Below are 20944 nucleotides of genomic sequence, written 5' to 3'. Positions count from 1 at the left end.
TTTAAGGAGAGGGGAAGTGCTGGAAGGGATTTCTTTAAAAAATGTGCGGACATTGTTGTAGAGGCAGTAGCGTGCGCCGAGGGGAGCTCTTTCTCTCCCTCGCATTGTGCAGGGAGCAGGTGCTGTCTACATTACCATACAGCTGAGAGCACAAAGAGCTAACTGATTCAGCCCTCACACAATAACAAACGGCCTTAATGACAGCCACGCGAACGACACACACCAAACTCACTTTTTACTAAGCTGAAGGAGGAAAAAAGAGAGAGAGAGGGAGAGGTTGCTGGGGATGATGATGATAATAATCATAGAGGGGTGCGGGACCCGGGCGGAGCGGTGGCTCTCTCCGGCAGCGGTGGTGCCGGAGACGGGACCCGCGGAGCCCCGCAGCCGGGTCCCCTCCGTGGGTGCCCCCCCACCAACGCGCCCGCGCCCTCCCGCGCCGCCGGGACCTCCGGGACCCCTTTTTCCTCCGCCGCCGGGAGAGCGGAGCCAAGGGAAGAGAAGCCCCGGCTAGGTTCGCCCAAATTCATCACTACTCCCCTCCACCCCCCGCAATTATCTCTGTTATGCCAAGGGAAACACGGCGTGCATTTCGAGAGATCAGATCCCCCTTGCTGCGGCTCGCTGGCTCCCACCTCCCTCGTCCCGTTAAAGCCGAAGATGCCCCTTGGAAGTGGTCACGGTCACCGTGTTACTTTTTGGGGGCACGGCGGTGGCTTTGCACGTTTGGAGAGGTAATTCCAGCCGCCGTCCCCGGGGCCGTTTCCTCGGCGGAGCGCGTTGCGCTGCCGCTGCCCGGTGCGGCGGGGTGTTACCTCTCCCCGGAGCAGAAGGGGGATTCTTGCGGTTACCAAATTTGCAGGAATGTAAATGAGCACGTTTTGTGAGCGCGGAGGGGAGGGGGAGGAGGGTTGCACATTTTACAGCTCACTGACCATTTGGCGATCCATTGAGAGGAGGGTTTGGAAAAGTGGCTCCTTTGTGACAGCTCTAGCCAGATTGGGGGGCTGCTCATTTGCATCTCATTAGGCATGCAGGCGGCCGGCGGGATATAAGGGAGGCAGGCACCCAAGGAGAGGCAGATCCTTAGCGCTTCCCCCTCGGAGAGAGCCGCCGAGCCGCGGCGCGGAGCGGAGCAGCGCGGAGCAGCCCCCAACCCCCCCCAATCTCCCGTAGGAGCACACCCGGACACGCTCAGCGCGCCGCTGTTGAGACACGAGCTTGTTTTTGTTGGCTGGGATTCCTCTAAAAACAAAAGTAAGCCCACAACAAGGAAAGAGAGCTCCGCTGCTTCTGAAAAATAATAAAATAAAAAGGAAAAAAAGAAAAACACAAAAAGGGATCAAGGCTCCGACGTGACCTGCTGCCGTTTGACACCCGCCAGCCCCGACGTGCGCAGGGCGAGCGCAGCCGCGCAGAGCCGCGCAGAGCCGCTCCCGCACCGCACCGCACCGGGAATTATCGCCGCTGCCGCCGCCGCTGCCTCTGCAGGGATTTCCAGATCGCCGATTTTTAATCTTCATTGGAAAGCCTTTTCTCTGCCTCTATTGGGAATTAAGTTGCTTTTTAAAAAATTTTCATTTTTATTTTTTTTCTTCCTGGAGAAAAGGAGGAGCATCGTGGATTGGGAAAGAAAAAGAGTTTAGCAGATTAATCGTAACAATTTTTTCCTTCTTTTTTCCCTTTAATTTTTCTTTTGCCATCCCAAAGAGCTGTCAGCCGCCGACAGGCTACACCTAGAGCTATCGACAGAGGGGGAAAAAAAGTCAGAGACTCTCCTTAGAGAAGGAGACCGTGACACTAACTGTTCCAGCTCTGCTGGGGCGAGCGGCTCTGGCCGCTGTGTTTTACCCTTCCCCCGAGAGACACTGTCCCCTTTCCCCTCTGAGCAGAAGACAAGGGGGAGGAAAGCGAGGGCACCAGAGCTGCCCCTCCAAAATGGGAGGTCGGTTCCTGCTGACACTCGCCCTCCTCTCCGTGCTGCTGAGCCGCTGCCAGGTAGGTGCCCGAGGCGGAGGGGGAGGCAGGAATACCTCCGGTGCTCCCTGCACCGCGGGGAGTAGGTCCCGCGGGGCTGCCGGGCACTGCCGCTGCCTGTTGCAGCCGGGAGAAGAGGGCGGCGGGGGGGAAGGGGGTGTCGGTCCCGCCGGTGCCCGGGCTCGGGCCGGGGGAGCGGGCTGCTCGGAGGGCTGACGGCCGCTGTCCCCGCCCCGCAGGTCGACTGCTCCGGGGTCTTCGAGCTGAAGCTGCAGGAGTTTGTCAATAAGAAGGGGCTGCTCAGCAACCGCAACTGCTGCCGCGGCGGCGGCCCCGGCGGCGGCGGGCTGCAGCAGTGCGACTGCAAGACCTTCTTCCGCGTCTGCCTCAAGCACTACCAGGCCAGCGTTTCCCCCGAGCCGCCCTGCACCTACGGCAGCGCCATCACCCCCGTCCTCGGTGCCAACTCCTTCAGCGTCCCCGACGGTGCGGGCGGCGCCGACCCGGCCTTCAGCAACCCCATCCGCTTCCCCTTCGGCTTCACCTGGCCCGTAAGTGGGGGGTGGCGAGGGAGGGTGAGGCCCACATCCCATCCTATCCCATCCCATCCACCCGGGCCACCCTAGCTGGATGAGAGCCTTTCCAAGAGGCCACTGATCCCCCGGGGCAGGGGGGACTGATAGCTCCTGGGGCGTTTGGGATGCTGCCTCCTGGCCTTGCCTGCTCTCATGCTCTCCCGGTGGGTTGTCTCTGCTCCTTCTTTCCCCAGGGCACCTTCTCACTCATCATTGAAGCTCTGCATACGGACTCTCCTGATGACCTCACCACAGGTAACTGTCCTGAAACAGACTCTTGCCTAGAATAATCCCAGCCTTGCAGACCTACTTGGCCCTTCTCTCTGCGGTGTGAAGCACGTTCCCCTCCTCCCATCTCTGCTCCTCTTCAGGAGACCATGGGGAAAGAGGCCAACCTGTTGGCATGCAGCCCTATCACCCTGCCTCTGCTGTTCCCCCCCCACCAGAGACCCCCAGTCGAGCATCTTCCTATAGCCCTGCCTGCTAGGGGCTCCCTAATCACACCTCTTCTCTCCACTTGCACACAGAAAACCCTGAGCGCCTCATCAGCCGCCTGGCCACCCAGAGGCACTTGGCAGTGGGTGAAGAGTGGTCCCAGGACCTGCACAGCAGCGGCCGCACTGACCTCAAGTACTCCTATCGCTTTGTGTGTGATGAGCACTATTATGGAGAAGGCTGCTCTGTCTTCTGCCGCCCCCGAGATGATGCCTTTGGTCATTTCACTTGTGGAGAGCGTGGCGAGAAAGTCTGCAACCCAGGCTGGAAAGGCCAGTACTGCACTGAGCGTGAGTGTCTACCTTCTTGTCTCCCTGGGTGCTGGTTACAGCAGCGTTCTCTGAGCTCTTGGAGGGTATTTCTCTGACATCAGGCCTCATGGGAGAGGGGGAACCAAGCTACACTGGGTGGAGGTCTGGTGCTGTGTACAGGCTTTGCTGGTGCAGGGGGCAGGATGCCTTCAGCACTGCCAAAGGAAGTTAACCTAGACAGCCCCTTCTCAAGCTAATAAAATGTCAGTGCCAACATTACACTCCTGCTTATTGCTGTTGTCCTGGGTTCAGCAGCGGCAGTCAGAACCCAGGACAGCTGTAGACATCAAACCTGATAGCAAAATGTTCAGCAGTTGCTCAAGGATTTACTGAACTATATCAGGATTACTTTTTATACGTAGCCACCCTTTCAACTATGGTACACCAATATCATCATCTTCAGGGTACGTGGCTTCAGGAGAGGGGCCTAGGCTTTGGCAACATCTGTGCAGCAGGCTTATTGGTAGGCTTGTTATGGTCTGATGTCTTGCCACCTTGTGTTGAGAAAAGTATCTGGCAGGCAAGACAGTCTCTGTGGCCTCTAGACCATACGTTTCTCATTTGGGGTGCTCATAAACTGCCACTAACAGACATTGTTGCACCTGGAGCCACAAGAACATTCAACTACTTCCCCATCTTTCTTCCGTGCAATTGACAAGATCATTACTACTAACAAAGTAGTGAGGGACATGAGTTTTAAAGTATGCATGGGCTTGAGGTTGTTGAGGAACGTGGTGTGTTGATACAGCAGGAAAAGCTGGGACAGTAAGCAGATCACAGTGAGGATAGTCAGGGAAGTCAGATACCTGCAGCTTTGTACAAGATCACTGCCCTTTGTAGATGCACAGTGGTGTACACCCAAACATGCACACAGCTCCTGCTGCAGCGTGTGATGGCATTCTCTGTTTGTGTGTATACATGGATCTGAAGTATGCTGGCAGATGACGTACTGGGCGAGTGCTCCTCTCAGTCATCAAAGGGCCAGGCAGGCAGGGAGAAAACAGTTACAGGCTGTAAAGCAGCCTCTTGATTTTCTCCTTGTTGTGCTTCTGTTTTTCTCAAAGCCCACCTAGACTGTGGTCTCAGCTGAGCTGCTACCAAACGAGCCAAGATTGATTATTCACACTGTTAGTGACTGCTAGGATGCTTTTAGCAGTTCATGGTACAGAGTTGCACAATAAACAGCAGGCAGAGGGGCTCACATTTCCTTTGATAGTGTTTTAAATAGGAACTACAACCTTTCCCATGATCAAAAGTGCCTAGCCCAGCTGTGTCAAGGGGTGGGGAAAAAGGAAGCATTTTGATAATGAGCTCTTTCGGGGCTGTCAGCACTTTTGGATGCCTGTACATCGCTGCTCTTCCCATGGCAAAGTAGAAGTCTGTCTCTCCTACTTGTTACGTAGGCTCTTCGCTCTGTTTTCCCTCTCAGAAAAACACCAGCTTTTAATAGCAATACTAGGCAGGGGAGATGTGTTTATGTGTGCATGCAAAAAGAATGTTTTGCCGTTAGCGAGCAGAGCTGCCAGTCGCAGATTGCTTCCCATTGCCTTGCCCCCAGCTCCATTCTTTCCAACTTGGAGGCGATCTGATTATCAGTGCCGATTCTTTCTTCCTTTTTCTCCTCCCCCCCTTTCCCTCGCATGCCATTGTCTCCGGCTGGCTTTGTTGAATTAAAACTTTGCAGTGCCTGCTTAATGAGTTCCATAACCAGGCGAAGTAATGAGCAGAAGTCCCTTTTTTCCCTTCCCTCATCCTCCCTCCCGCTGGCCCGCTTACCTCTTTTACCAGGGCTGCACCCAGCCGCCCGCCCCTTTTCGGAGCGGGGCGGAGGGGGGGGAAGGAGGGAGGAAGAACTTTAGACTTATTTATTTGAATAAGAAACAACAAAAAAAGTTTTTTTGCAGCGAAATCACGCGCGTGCCATAGATTAGCTGTGGGCAGGGATAGGCTGCCCGGCCGCCGGCCGCCGGCCCCATTGGCTCCGGGGCCGGGGTATTGTTGCAGTGGGGCAGCTGCTGGGAGAGAATAGACAATAGAGCAGCTGTCTTGCACTGGCACCCTGCACACCAGCTGTCCACTCTTATCTGCACACACACTTTCGGGGGATATTAAGAGGTGGAGCTGTGTGCATAGAATTGGAAAAAAGGACTTCTGACCCTCACTGGGAAGGGAAGGGGGGCGGGGGGCTGTGGGGAAGGGAGCAATTGTGAGCCCTCTTTTGTCTGTGTGCAACTGTATTAAGAAGAATGCTCATCCCCGGCGATAAGTAAAGTGCCCAGTTACGGGGCGAGATCAATACTCCTGCAGACTCCAGAGATTAACTCAGCTGCGCGTAACTGCCCCGACCTAGTAAAAGGGGCTCGCTCCCCACCTGCAAGGTGCTCTCAGGATTGGACTTGGAAAAGGCAGGCGTTTGGCCCCGGTGCTGATGTCTTCCCTGCCTGCTTTGTTTACAGCAATTTGTTTGCCTGGATGTGATGAGCAACACGGCTTCTGCGACAAACCTGGGGAATGCAAGTAAGTTTTCCACTCGCCTCCTGCTCGCTTCTTTGTTTTTAATGTTGATGCTCTGGTGTTAAATAAGCTATTGGTCATTTCAAGGGTCAGTTTAAATGCCTTTCTTCATATTAGATGGTAATTTGAGAAATCCAGCTGATGCCAGATCAAAGTATTAATCTACAAGTCAAACATCAATGTTTAACCTAAAGAGTTTACACTGCTGTCTGTAAGGTTTAGCTGTTTGTTGTTAGAGTAAACAAATTAACTACCTGGAACCATGGCTCTATCTAAGGAAGTGGAAGAAATAGCGGGGACCGATGAAAGCTGATGCTATGCTTGGACTCAGTGACTTTCTCACATGAAGGATCACTGAGGGCTTTTAAGAAACTTGATCCCTGGCATCAGTGTGTTTGCAGAGTTTGTGATAGGGTTTCCAACTGTGAGAAGTCTAAATCTGACGAGACTTTGTTGTTGGTCTTTTTTTTTTCAGATGCAGAGTGGGTTGGCAGGGCCGATACTGTGATGAGTGCATCCGATACCCGGGCTGCCTTCACGGTACCTGTCAGCAGCCATGGCAGTGCAACTGCCAGGAAGGCTGGGGTGGCCTTTTCTGCAACCAGGGTGAGTTCTCAGTCCTTGCCTGAGCGTCTGTTTTAAAACACAGAAATCAAGTGGCTCTCTCCAGCTCACCCACCCTGTGCTAGCCTTACAAACTAGCAAGTATCTTGACTGCCCTCTTTTACAGACCTGAACTACTGCACCCACCACAAGCCCTGCAAGAACGGTGCCACATGCACCAACACTGGTCAGGGGAGCTACACATGTTCTTGCCGACCTGGGTACACAGGCTCCAACTGTGAGATTGAAATCAACGAATGTGATGCCAACCCTTGCAAGAATGGTGGAAGCTGCACTGTAAGTTTGAGTTCCTTGTGCCATCTGAAACCCCACGGGAGGAGTTAACATCAGTTTTGCTGATTTTCAGAATCCCTTGTTGAATTTCAAAGCAACTTCAGGTAAATGTTTTGCCCATTTCTCATTTCTTCCCCCCAGGATCTTGAGAACAGCTACTCCTGCACCTGCCCCCCCGGATTCTATGGTAAAAACTGTGAGCTGAGCGCAATGACTTGTGCTGATGGACCATGCTTCAACGGTGGGCGATGCACCGACAACCCTGATGGGGGATATAGCTGCCGCTGCCCACTGGGTTATTCTGGGTTCAACTGTGAAAAGAAAATTGATTACTGCAGCTCCAGCCCCTGTGCTAATGGTAAGGCCAAACACGCTACATTGACCTTCTAAAAGGAGACCATCCAGTTGCTTTGTCTTCTGGTCTGGAGTTCATAACAAGGCCCACTGATCAATCGTGGTTCATGACATGTTGATAGGGTATTGGTGGAGGAGGTGTACTTTAAAAGTAATAGTGTGGTTTGGGCCACTGCTGCAGATTGCATTTTCTCAAAGGGTGACTGTGGCCAGGTAAATTGGCGTGAAGCTTCATGCAGAAAAACATGGAGGATTATACTTGCAAATGTTTTGCAAAGACGCTAAGATCTGTGGATGCAAAATACCATACAAGTGTTAAATATTATTACTTGTAATCCAGTGACAGTAATCTTCCTGTTCTCTTTAAATTAGTGAAGACTTTCTTTACTGCAGTCTTCCTTATTCATTGCCACTCAAACTCTGTAATGTGAGATTGTGGTATTAACCTGATCTGGACTAGCCTTGTTGTCCAAGCTAAGTGAAATGTTAAAAAGGGAATAGGATGGAGAATGAAAAATAGATCTGATGAACAAATATGTTTCTTAAAAAAACTCACCCTGTACTTTTTATGGTGGATCAGACTTGGCCATGGTTGAGCTAACCTCTCAAAACCAAAGCTTTTCTCAGCTGCTGGTTGTGACAGTTGCCCCAAGAGCAGTAGGGGGGAGGCTGTTGGGTCTGTCTGCCCACCACTCAGTGCTTGTCCCTCTTGATGTCTTGCAGGAGCCCAGTGCGTCGATCTGGGGAACTCCTACATATGCCAGTGCCAGGCTGGCTTCACTGGGCGACACTGTGATGACAACGTGGACGACTGCGCCTCCTTTCCCTGTGTCAATGGAGGGACCTGTCAGGATGGCGTCAACGACTATTCCTGCACCTGCCCCCCCGGATACAATGGGAAGAACTGCAGCACCCCGGTGAGCAGATGCGAACACAGCCCCTGCCACAACGGGGCCACCTGCCACGAAAGAAACAACCGCTATGTCTGTGAGTGCGCCCGGGGGTACGGCGGGCTCAACTGCCAGTTCTTGCTCCCCGAGCCACCGCAGGGACCGGTCATCGTGGACTTCACCGAGAAGTACACGGAAGGCCAGAATGCCCAGTTCCCCTGGATCGCCGTCTGCGCGGGGATTATCCTGGTCCTTATGCTGCTGCTGGGGTGCGCTGCTATGGTCGTCTGCGTCAGGCTCAGAGTGCAGAAGAGGCACCACCAGCCTGATGCCTGCAGGAGCGAGACTGAGACCATGAACAACCTGGCCAACTGCCAGCGCGAGAAGGACATTTCCATAAGTGTCATTGGTGCCACTCAGATTAAGAACACGAATAAGAAAGTAGACTTTCACAGTGATAACTCTGATAAAAATGGCTACAAAGTCAGATACCCTTCAGTGGATTACAATTTGGTGCATGAACTCAAGAATGAGGACTCTGTTAAAGAGGAGCACAGCAAATGCGAAGCCAAGTGTGAAACATATGATTCAGAGGCAGAGGAGAAAAGTGCAGTACAACTAAAGAGGTATCTCTCACATCTGAGCACAGGGGGCAGCTTGGCTCTGAAGGGGGTCTTTGTGTCTCATAGGTAGCATTAAGCAACAGCCATCTGACCTGTGTTGTCTCTTTTTGTCTTCAATAGTGATACTTCTGAAAGAAAAAGACCAGATTCAGTATATTCCACTTCAAAGGACACAAAGTACCAGTCGGTGTATGTCATATCAGAAGAGAAAGATGAGTGCATCATAGCAACTGAGGTTAGTATACTGCTTTGCAGTTGAACAGCAGAGGGGTCTTGGGGTGCAACCCTCATCTAACATGTCAGGGCAGCTAAACTCTTTTCCATGGTGCCACAGTGATTTGTACCTGTTGAAATCTAGCCATCTCGAGTTTGTCGTGCTGTGGATGTTGTAAAGACAAGCTCAGTGGCTTGCTGCTCTGGATGTTACGTGTACAATGACTTTTGCAGACAAGGGTACAGTGACAGTGTGGTTGTGGTCTTCTGACCTACTCCTTTGCGTACTTCGTGCAGGGTCCATTCTTGCCCTGTGTAAAGACAGAGTCCTCTGCAGCCTTACAGCCCTCTTCTTACTTTCCATTAACATCTCATGACCTCTGCTCATGTTCTCTCTCACCAGGTGTAAACCAGAGGCGATATGGCAAGGTGGTTGTTCAGAACAATTTCAGAGGAGACGTGCCCCGATGAATGCTGCTGAAAGAGGAATGGGATATAGATTCCTTCACTGACTGCTGCTGAGAAACTAAATTCAGGCTTGAGCTGGTTCTCTACTGAAGTTAGCAAAGTGACTGCAAAATAAAGAAACAAGATGGACACCAGGCAAGGGTCTGTGTTCAAGGATTACTGTTGCACTGCCTTTTATGAATTTTATCATTGCACTATGGTCAGTTGCTTTTCTATATATATTTAAATGAATGGACTTAATTACTACATAAGAAGCATGCACTGCCTGAAGTGTATATTTTGGATTCTTATGAGCCAGTCTTTTCTTGAATTAGAGACACAAACACTGCCTTTATTGTCTTTTTTGATACTAAAATGTGTTTTTACTAGGTGAGAAAAAGTGTGTTATTTTTTTGAATCTGTAAAAATATTTTCATGATAATTGTAAAGCTTGAGTATTTTGTGATGTTCATTTTTTTATAATTTAAATTTTTTGGTAAATATGTACAAAGGCACTTCGGGTCTATGTGACTATATTTTTTTGTATATAAATGTATTTATGGAATATTGTGCAAATGTTATTTGAGTTTTTTTTTTTACCGTTTTGTTAATGAAGAAATTCATTTTTAAAATATTTTTCCAAAATAAATATTATTAATGATAACCAGAGTGCTATGTATATTCTGTAACCAACGGTGAACTGATTGAACCTTGCAAACAGCCATCTGACAGGCTTCTGTGGACTTGTGGGTGGTTGGGGTAGGACCAAGACCAATCACAAAGACTGGGGAACAACTTGTTCTGTGTAGGCAGACCCCTCTCTTTCCCTTCCTAACCTTCTGAACTGTTGACCCCAAGGTTGTGCTCACTCTTACCCCAAAGGCAAATGTCTGTCAGAACCCACAGTAATGTTTGCTCATTCATGTTGGGCTGTGTATATATAAACACATACGGCGTCACTTCCCGAGGAAGAGCAATGCGAGTGCGCTTCACCACAGTCCAGACGTGAGGCTCATCATGACTCAGCTCTTCATTTCTTCCAACCTCAAACACTTGCCTGGAGCCCAGGGGAGTTTGGGACACCCAGGGCATGCCAGCGAGGGTGCCCAGCTCAGGCCCTTGAAGTGTGCCCATGGGATGTGAACTCCCCTAGTCACGCCTGCTGGGGGTGGCCCTTCCCTTCTCCTTCTTCCCCAAATGCTAAGGCAATTCCCCAATTTTGTTTGCCCTAACTAGCTCTCCTTCAAGCTGTGCTGTGTGTTAATTGCTCTTCAGAAACAGGCAGTGTTTTTCCACTTCAGGAAAAAAAGGAAAATCTAGGAAATAATTTCCTTTTTGCCCCATTAGATCTGAAGCCACATCATTGTGGTCCACTTCCCGCAGCTTCAGGGAGCAGATGAAAATCCTCTGTCCCCATTCACTTCAGGGGAGGGACATGCTATCCTAAATGCACAGAGTGGGATAGCAAATATAATTAAACAGTTATCTCAGCTGGTGATCTATGACTGCAAAGCATATATGTGCTCCCCTTATTTCAGCATACATAAGTGTAAGAACCAAAGAAATGGACTTTGGTGTGAGGTCAGTGGAAAACTGACTGCAGGGGCTTGTCTGTCTATAAAGCTTTCTCGCTAAGAAGCCAAACCTTAGACAAGATCTACTAACTCACTTCTCATGAAGTGACCCTGCAGGGTCAGCCTCTTCATTTATCCCAAAGTGTCTGTTTAGGGATGTGGTGGCGATGCGAGGTGTTAAAAACCAGCCTATCAGTGATGGTCTGAACAGCATTTTCCACCTGAGCAGTAACATAACAACCTGCCAATAACCAGTCAATGCATCATATATTAAATGAGGCACAACAGTGTGTATGGCAGCAGGTGTTCACATAGCAACATAATCTCACAGGCTGGACAAACGAGGGAGCCTTGGTAGGCTTTATTGCCATCTCTGTTGCTGAGAGATGGGTTGCTCTTGAACCTTGGGCAAATCACTTTATTTCTCCCTCTTTCCTTTTCTTCCCAGGCTTTTTGGAGCAGGCTTGCCTCTTATGATGCACTGCACTCTGCACAGTCAGTGCCATGGTCTCAGCTGAGCCCTCTTAATGCTGCTTCTGTAGAAATAGCAGTAATGAATGGAAGGTCACCGATGGCTGAGTGCTTCTATAATGTCAGGTCTTTAGTGCTACAGCAAGTACTACTTTAATATGGTGTCAGGTAAAGGTCTGGAAAAGCACACTGTAAAGACGCACAGTGTCGGCATGTACCTAACTTTGCTTAAAATAAAATAGCTTCAGAAAGCTCAGTTTGTCCAAGTGTGCTAATTACCATAAGTGCTGAGCTTGGTGAATGAAGGAAAATGTACTGTGGGCAAAAAGAAGGCCAGCGATGCCAGAGATCGACTCTTCATCAGGGACTATAGCGATAGGACAGGGAGTAATGGGTTTAAACTGAAACAGGGAAAGTTCAGGTTAGCTACAAGGAAGAAGTTCTTTACTGTGAGGGTGATGAGGAATGGGCACAGGTTGCTCAAAGAAGTGGTAAATGCTCCCTCCATGGCAGTGTTCAAGACCAGCTTGGACAGAACCTTGCGTGACCTGGTTTAGTGTGTGGTGTCCCTGCCCACGGCAGGCGCGTTGGAACTAGATGATTCTAATGCCCTTTCCAACCTGAACCATTCTGTGATTCTATGAATCCATGGTCTTGTCCTCCTGAAGCACCTTCTGAAGTGATGGCTACACAGATGAGCCCAATGGCTTCTTGTGTTTCTGTCATGAGCAGGGTTGGAGCTACTGCCACATTGCAGGATTTATTTCTTGCACAGAATTACTGAGTTCCCCAAACTTGAGTGTGTGTGTGTGTGTATTCAGGGGCTTTTGGTGGCCATAGCAGATTTAATCATGCAGTGTGGAGCACTGGATCTGTGCTCCTCACATTTAGTACCTGGGCCTTTCTGGGGAAAAAACTGGATGATCTGGGCAGGGGATTGAAATCACGTGTGTGTTTGCTTGAGAGAGAGCGGCATGTGCAGGTGCTGTGCCGTGGTGCAGGTGCTGCACACCATGGGCAAGGGGCAGCGAGGGTGCCTGCCTGCCTCAGCCCTGCCAGGGCAGCGCTTGCCCGCGGACGGGAGCTCTGCTGCTAAAAAGTGGCAGGAACCTCCCTGTCAGCAGGGTCCCTAAAATGCCTCCTCGTTCTAGAACGAGAGGAGAGCCTGCCTGGGGAGTCCGTTTAGCCAGGACAGCTGAGAATTCAGGGCCTGATCCAAACCCCATTAAGTTAATGGAAAGGCTCCAGCGAGCTGCAGGGACACATGGCACCGTGCCGCTCCTGACACAGCACATCTCTGGCTCTCCCTGGAAAAGCTGCACGTACTGATGCAGTGGGAGATGTGAAAGCCCACGGCTGGTCTAGCCAGGTCTGCCTCCTGGGTGGCTCGTACCCCCGGTGCTAGTCTGTGCACTGTACCAGGACCTCGGCGACCTGAGATCCCTCCCCAGGCCATTGCTGTGGTGCCATCCCTTCATGTCCCCACCTTGACCTGCAACATCTCCTCCCCTCTGCCCTGCAACAGCCAGGGAGAGCTTGGCCTCGTTCGGTGCCAGGTCTCAACAGGGTGGCTGGATAGGGCACCTCTCAGCTGAAGCCTCTGCCTGCAAACCAGTATCTCTGTGGCAAGTGGCATTGCAAAGTTGGCATGGAGAGGACATGTTGGGAACTTAGAGGCACCAAAACAACAGGAGAGGCTAGCTGTGGGGAGATAGTAACAGCTCTGTTTGTGCAAGGGGACTTTTTAAGTGAGGTGTGCCGCAGCTTTCAAAACGTAGGAAGCTTTAGGTTCAGACAACATAACTTCTGTTTAATTGCAAGACACAGGCTTATAAATTGCCTTAAATTGGTATTTGTGCTTACTTTGTACACAGTGCAGGAGGACAGCTTGGGTGTCAGGAAACCTGGGTACTATTCCTGGCTCCATCACAGACCTGATGTATAACCTTGGGAGAGGAAGGATGGTCTTGTGGTCAAGGCGCTGTGGAGCGACTCAGGAGGGCCCCCTTCTATTTCCAGTGCTCCCTCCAGACTTCCTGTGCAACCTTGGACCTGTGTCACTTAATCTTTCCAGGACCTTAGGAAAGTGGGGGCCTCCTGGTTGTGCTAACAGGAGGAGGTCGTTGGTGAGTGTGAGAGGATACCGTGGTTGCGGTGAATGTTAAAATACCCTCCAAGTCGAGCAAGGCTATTTCCTATTTCTGCATGTCAGATTGCTTGTCTGCGAGATGGCGAGCTATTTTTTGCAAAGCCCTTTCAGATGCTTGTATGGAATGAAGATCCCTATCACAATTGAAACATCCATCATTGCAGGGAGGATATGCAAACCCTGCACTGGCAGCAAGGAGATAAATGGGAGAGAGAGGCAGCTCTGGTGGTGTGTGTGCAGGGAGGACGTGATGCAGCTGTGTGCCCATGGTACAGAAAGGATGCCACACACAGCAGTGTTGCCGTGAGAGGCCATGGTGCCATCAGCCTCCTCTAACAGATTAGCCATTAAGTTCTGTAACTGGGTCTCTGCTGTAGCCGGCTCTCTTCCGTAGCCGGCTCTCTTCCAGCAAAACCATTTTGCAGGTAAAGATACAGATACAACTTGGTTTAGGACTATGAGATATAAGGAGGAAAGCTGCAGAAATGATACAGACCCTGGGAAACCTCCCTATTGTATGGCTTAACACGCAAAGTTGTATATTTCAAACAAAATGACCTGAGAACTACGTCTAGGCCAGATCCCAAACTGAGTAGCCATCTCTCCTGATGCCGACATCTACTTGTGACAGATGAATGGGTAGCATCTGCATTTCCTCCCCTCCTCAGGAGCTACTATCTTCACCTGACTGTGTCTCTGCTACCTACTATGCAAGTCCAAGAAATCAAGAAGCTGGCCAGAAAAGATTCAATGTGCACTACGAGGCAGATTTTCAGATGAATCATGGGGCCTATTGTGAAAATTTGACGGCTGATTCTCCTGCTTGCAATGAGGCAGAGATGGACAACAGACCCACTGCTATGTGGGGCTGCTGCTTGGTCAATGGGGCAGGGAGGGAGGGGAGATGTGGCTGGAGGTCATAGCATCCTCTTGACAGGTTGGGTTTTTTTCTTAGGAAGAAACATCCCTGGTCATTTCTCCTGCTGCTGCCGCCTCATCTTCTGCACCAGTACATTCAAGACTGTTGGGTCTGCTCTCTGGCCCTGCAGCCAGTCAGTATGGACCAGTCTGCATCCATAGTGTTAAACTGCCTTACCCTCCCAAACCAACTGCTCACAACCACACTGTCTGTGGGGAATGGCTCCTGCCTTGTGCCTAGGAAGAACCTGGGACACTGCTAACTGTGGGGGCAAAAGCATGGCAGGGACCACTGTAGGAACACAACAGTACAGATGATTGAGACCAGGAGCTGCTTAATTTCCCAGCACAGGTGTATCCAGCGCATCTTAGTGCCATGTTCAGGAATGCTTTACTCCTTGGCATAGATGAGGAACTTGTGTCACCTGGAGGGGTAACTGCCAGGGTCAGTGCAGACTTATGTTACCTGCTAGGGGCAATGATATAAACTGGCATTGATTACTTTAAAGCCTGCTCTGTGCATAGGTTATATATGCCCAGGGTGATTTTTTTTTTTTTTTTTTTTTGGTGGTATAAAACTATACCAGCTGAATGGCCAGTGTGGATGCAGATACATCAAAAGAAAGATCATGTACATCAGTGCAGATACCTTCCCTTATTTGTTTATCTAAACTGAGCTAGTAGAAGAACATCGACTCATAGAATGGTTTGGGTTGGAAGGGACCTTCCAGCATCACCTATTCCAACCCCCCTGCAGTAAGCTGGAACATCTTCAACTAGACCAGGTTGCCCAGAACCACATCCAGCCTGGCCTTGAATATCTCCAGGGATGGGGCATCCACCACCTCTCTGGGCAACCTGTGCCAGTGTTTCACCACCCTCATTGTAAAAAATTTCTTCTTCACATCTAGCCTGAATCTTGCAGTTTAAAACCATCACACCCCATCCTATTGCAACAGGCCCTGCTAAAAAGTCTCTCCCTGTCTTTCTCATAGGCCCCTTTTAAGAACCGACAGGCTGCAATAAGGTCTCCCCAGAGCCTTCTCTTCTCCAGGCTGAACAAGTCCAACTATTTCAGCCTTTTCTCCTAGGAGAGGTGCTTCAGCCCTCTGATCATTTTTCTGGCCTTCCTCTGGACCTGCTCCAATAGGTCTATGTCTTTCCTGTGCTGAGGACTCCAGAGCTGAATGCAGGACTCCAGGTGAGGTCTCACCAGAGCAGAGTAGAGAGGCAGAATCACCTCCCTTGACCTGCTGGACATGCTTCTTTGCGTGCAGCCCAAGATACAATTGGCTTTCTGGGCTGTGAGCACATGTTGCCGCTGTGTTCTCCACACATTTTCTCACATGTTCTCCACACAGTGTTATACCATTGTGTTCTCCAGAGCATGGCTGTGTGGCTATATACATGCAGGTATAATTAAAGAAAATACGTAGCTGTTTGGACAAGGCTCAAGCACTTACAGCTGCACTGGCTCAGGACTTCTAGTTAACGTGTGTATCTCCGTAGTGCAACTTCCTGCGGTGCTCAAGACCGAGTAGGAGAAAGGATCAGGACTGGGGCCTCCTGTGTTCTCTTTTGTAACATGAAAATGGAACTTTGTGAGGACAGCACTTGCTGTGGGAAAAGACAGAGCAGATAGACAACTCTGACCAGTGCTTAGTGCGGGGAGGACATGTGCTGCAAAGCCATTTCTGCACCCAGCTCCCACCACTGCCCGGATGTTTGCAATGGATGATTGTTTCTATTCAGAACTTTTACCTAGCATAAAATCATGGTTTTCCACAACACTTCAAAGTCAATATTTTTATGAAGGAGATTTTCAGTGGGGAAACTGTTTTTCAACTATGATAAACTGAAATACCATCTTGAAAAGCTCTTGTGAGTTTCACTTTCTTCATGAAGCAATATAGCAAAATGACAAGTGTGTGTTCCCGGCAGACAGCAAATTAGCTGAAAATTTCCTTTTCTTTATTCTTCCCAGAAATAGAATTGATCTGGGAATCTCATGTCATTAAAAGTTTGTGCATTTTACTTTTGATTTTGCCTTAGAATGTGAACATCTTTAAGGGTAACTTCTCTCTCTTGTCCCATTTTCTGGCCCTAAGTAACATTTTAGTGGCCTGAGGAAGGTTGTATTTAACACAAGCAAACTGCAGGATTTGGCCATATGTCAGAAAATACTGTTAATGGTAAGCTGCACAAGGAAAACCTGGTATCCTCAAGAACAACTAATTACATGAGGCACAAAGCATTATGACATACGAACCCGTAGCATAAAAGGCTAATACTTAACCATTAATATAAATAAATTAAACCTCTTCAGAAAGTATTTAATGGGCATAGAGTCAAAATACCTCATCTACATTTAAAATAAAAATTGTATAGAGCAGAATCAGGCCTCCAACACTCGGATCCAAGTTCCGCATCCAAGATAATCTGGCTTTTACTTGTGTGCTTTCCTTTCAAGGCACTAAGATTTTCCTTTATGAGGTTTTCCACACATGCAAACACGGGTGTTTACAAAGGCCACCTGTCTGAAAAACGTAAGCCCCTTGCTTCAGTTTGGTTTTACCTTGGTTTGAATCAAAGGGCCCGTGGAATTCTCCATTGCCCCACAGTGGTGATGGTTTGGCACAGCTGTTGCTGCTGCTGCTGAGATTGTGGGCGTCTTTCAAAAAGTCAGGTGCCCAGTGCTTTCTCCCAAAGCTCAAAACAAGCGGGATTGTTCAGAACAAGCTAATGTGGAATGACTACATATGGTGCTTGTCATAGCCTGCATCTTATTTTTCTCTTTCTTCCTTTCTTTTCTTTCCTTCCTTCCTTTTCCTTCCTTCCTTCCTTCCTTCCTTCCTTCCTTCCTTCCTTCCTTCCTTCCTTCCTTCCTTCCTTCCTTCCTTCCTTCCTTCCTTCCTTCCTTCCTTCCTTCCTTCCTTCCTTCCTTCCTTCCTTCCTTCCTTCCTTCCTTCCTTTTCCTTCCTTCCTTCCTTCCTTCCTTCCTTCCTTCCTTCCTTCCTTCCTTCCTTCCTTCCTTCCTTCCTTCCTTCCTTCCTTCCTTCCTTCCTTCCTTCCTTCCTTCCTTCCTTCCTTCCTTCCTTCCTTCCTTCCTTCCTTCCTTCTTCCTTTCTTTCTCTCTCTCTTTGTCAGTTTAAGTACAGTTTAAAGTAGCCATGAAAAATGTACCATGTTGTGTAAGTTCTTATAATTGACTTCAGGAAGTGTTATCTGGAATGGCAGTTGTGAGCACACAAACTCAGCAGACTTATCTGCGTTATCTAATTACCAGGCTATAAAGTTCTGCTGACATTTCCTTTTGATAAATACAATACACTGCTTGCTTTATCTATCTGTATTAAAGAAACAATGTTCTCTTAAATCCAACCCCATGCATGCTTCTCACTAAAATAACGTTATAAACCCCAAGACTAACAGAAATGTCGCCACAGCTTCAACAGTCCTAAATTAAAACAGTGGCTTTCAGATGAAAAACATTATCTAGCAGCAGCAGGAAACCACTACAAATCTCAATGTTTAAAGTGTGAATAAGCATGAAACAGATTTGACAGATACTTATTAAGCAGAAAGAGAGAGCTTGAAAAAGAAAAAGGAAACAAAGAGCAGCATTATTACAGGTATGATTGCATTTCTTCGCTGCTGCTGATGTGTTTAACTATGTGCAGAAATATAGAATCATAGAATTATTTAGGTTGAAAAAGACCCTTAAGATCATCAAGTCCAACCATATACACTGCTAAATCCACCACTAAACCATGTCCCTAAGCACCACATCTATGTCTTTTATACTATATACTGTTTTATATTGTATATTAGCGTTTATCATAAGGTTTTCAAACCAGGACTGCTAGAGCCAGCTGGACTTTCAGAGCTCACTTCAGCACGTGCACAGGAGGGTTTTGGTTAATTGTGAAAAGCAGGACTTCCCACACCAATCTTCGGTGCTGGAAGTCTGCAGGTAATGAATGTAAAGGAAAGGTGCCTCTAAACAATACTTGTTGCTGTTTGATCTTCTCTGTTTTCTTCTGCTACACGAGAAGAGGTTTGGGTGCCTCCTGCACTGGGAAGGGAAGGGGCAAGAGGCAGCCAGTGGCTGTTGCAGGAAGATGTAAGGCAGGGTATGGTTGCGCTTGGGGATGCAACCATGGATCCATGGATGCCAGCGGCGAGCTGGGGAGGGGGTCACAGAGCCATGCTGGTGGGTAAAAGCAGATGAGAAACCTCCTCTCCAGCTCTGCAGGGGACCCCGGCTGGGCTTGATCTCAGCAGGGAGATGGAGGCTCCAAAAGAAGGCAAAACCGACACAGATACATTACAAGACCTGTAGCATTGAAATCCCAGCTTGTAAGCCCTCTGAGTTTCTATTTGCCTCAGTGAGAATTAGGCATGGGGGAGCTGTGGTGTCTGGGAGTCCCTTGGCACCTCTACACACCCCACAGTCACCATGTGCCCCTGCACCTGTAACCACTTGACCAGGGTATACCGAAGATTAGAGGCTGCACAAGCATTCAGCAAAAGATATGGAATGTTCAGTGCTTTTTAAATCTACAGTTAAAATAAAGAAAGAACCCACCCACAAGCGAAAAAGAAGAGCTGCAATACCACGCTGGGGTAAGCTGTAAACACACAACGTAGATCGACACAGCCACCAAGTTCTGGGGATGTTCCAAAGAGCACTTTTCTATCTGATTGAAAAGATACCCATTTCTGTCAGAAATGTTAAAGGAAGTGTTAATGACGGGAATAAATAACAGGTGCTGGGAGCAGCTGTTACTGATTAATGACTTGTCTTTTTTAAAGTAGGTTTTCTGATGGGGGAATCAGAAGTTTTCAGTAATGCTCCATTGTCAGACGTTCGAGGAATGATTTTTCCTTTTTCTAATAAAGTGCTCCTCCATTATTTTTAAGGCAAAACAGATTCAAGAATCAAGCTAAATTAATATTGGGTTTCAGGCCATCAATAGTTGAGGAAAGTCCAAACTATAATGCTTCTAAATTGCACAAATGACTTGCCTTTTTTCCCTTTACTTCTTTCTGCTCATTTCCATCTTGTGATCTCTAAGTCTTCCTCCCCTACTTTTACCTCTCCATCTCCCTCGTACCGTTTGCCTGAGTTATCTGAAGATGGTGGTTCCAATGCCATGTATATATGTCCCTGAAGTTGTCTTTTTATAAGCATGTGAGGGATGATGAGGTTGAATGTTACGAGAAAGACTGGCACTGTTGCCATTTTTCAGTGATGAAGTAATTTAAAAGTCATTGAGGACAGCTCAGTGAAAACATCTGCTCTGTGCCCTGGGGCCATCAGAGAAGCAAACAAAATAGTATGATGGAAAACAATATGGAAAATACAGTAATAATTATATATTTTGTAATAGTTTAATTTTTATTTGCATCTTAACCCACTTCAGAAACCATAGCAAGTACCATAATATCTCATTTTTCAGCACAAAAATGAAGGCACAGGAGGATGCTATCCTGGCCCCTTTGAAGTCAATGGCAATACTGCTGTTGACTCAGATGGAGCAAGGATTTCTTACAGAAATCTAGGTCACCCAAAGCTGCCTTTCCAGTAGTCTAGAGCCCCATCTCCCCACATCCTAAACTGGAGAGAAAGCCACAGTCAGTTCCTGTCTCTGCATTTCAAAACAGGTAGGCTCAAAGCTGAATGAACTGCAGAGATTGACAATGGAGGTGATGAGGCATATGGAAAGGCTTCCATGTCATGATAGAATGATAGGGTTTCCTATAATGAACATGGAACAGTAAATTGGCTTCTACTTGCTTGCTGTAAAAGGGCAAAATAAGAGGACTTGAAACTACATGTAGTTCATTTGCCAGTGGAATTTAGTGCCAATGATGTAATTTTAAGAGCTTAGCATGGTTTAGAAAAGCATTGTTGTTCATATAGTAGTGAGGATTTCTGCAGCTACATTAGAGATGGTAAGTAATAGAATACAAGCCTTAAAATGCTGAAGCGTAACATTACCATACCTGGGCCATGTCATGTGTTACATACTCTTCTAAGGGTAGTTGCTGTCCTTACTATTCATTAAACATCTTTGCCTTTTTCTTTTAAAGAAGTGACTGTTTAAAACTATCACCAAAGACAAGATGCAGTATTAAATAAACACAGTGGTTCGTTCTGGGTTAGAGACAGAGCTGAAGTGAAGAATTGAGATTTGCTTCCCCGCTGTCCGGGAGTTATCTTCATCTGAAGTTAAAAATAATGCTATCATGCTATGACTTCCATATACCGAGCTCCTTAATTATCTTTGCTCATAAAAGGAAAACACACTTACTTTGCAACGGAGCCATAACTGGGGAAGAACCTAGCAGTGTTCTATGCAACACCAGTTGTACAGATTTGATAGATTTGAGAAGTGTATATAACTCTAAATACGGGGGGAAGAGGAGAAGGTTATGGTTAGGCAGAAGGTAATGGTCCTCACTGAGACGGGTGACAAGGACCATTAACTTATGGCTGTGACAATAAATCACCCCCTGTTCTGCGCTGTGCA

General features: G+C 48.2%; 1 protein-coding gene across 1 annotated transcript; it reads left to right on the top strand.

Moving 5' to 3' along the window:
• Window positions 1-1079: 1079 nt before the first annotated feature.
• On the top strand, window positions 1080-9960 carry DLL1 (delta like canonical Notch ligand 1). Its single transcript, XM_030500008.1, has 11 exons — window positions 1080-1998; window positions 2217-2528; window positions 2747-2807; window positions 3080-3337; window positions 5815-5875; window positions 6348-6478; window positions 6603-6772; window positions 6911-7127; window positions 7847-8639; window positions 8757-8871; window positions 9253-9960. The coding sequence occupies exons 1-11, from the start codon at window positions 1939-1941 to the stop codon at window positions 9256-9258; spliced, it is 2184 nt and encodes a 727-aa protein (XP_030355868.1). The 5' UTR covers window positions 1080-1938; the 3' UTR covers window positions 9259-9960.
• The last annotated feature ends 10984 nt before the right edge of the window (window positions 9961-20944 follow it).

Source organism: Strigops habroptila, chromosome 10, assembly GCF_004027225.2.
Source record: "Strigops habroptila isolate Jane chromosome 10, bStrHab1.2.pri, whole genome shotgun sequence".
Classification (NCBI taxonomy): domain Eukaryota; kingdom Metazoa; phylum Chordata; class Aves; order Psittaciformes; family Psittacidae; genus Strigops; species Strigops habroptila.
This window is presented reverse-complemented; position numbering and strand designations above follow the sequence as displayed.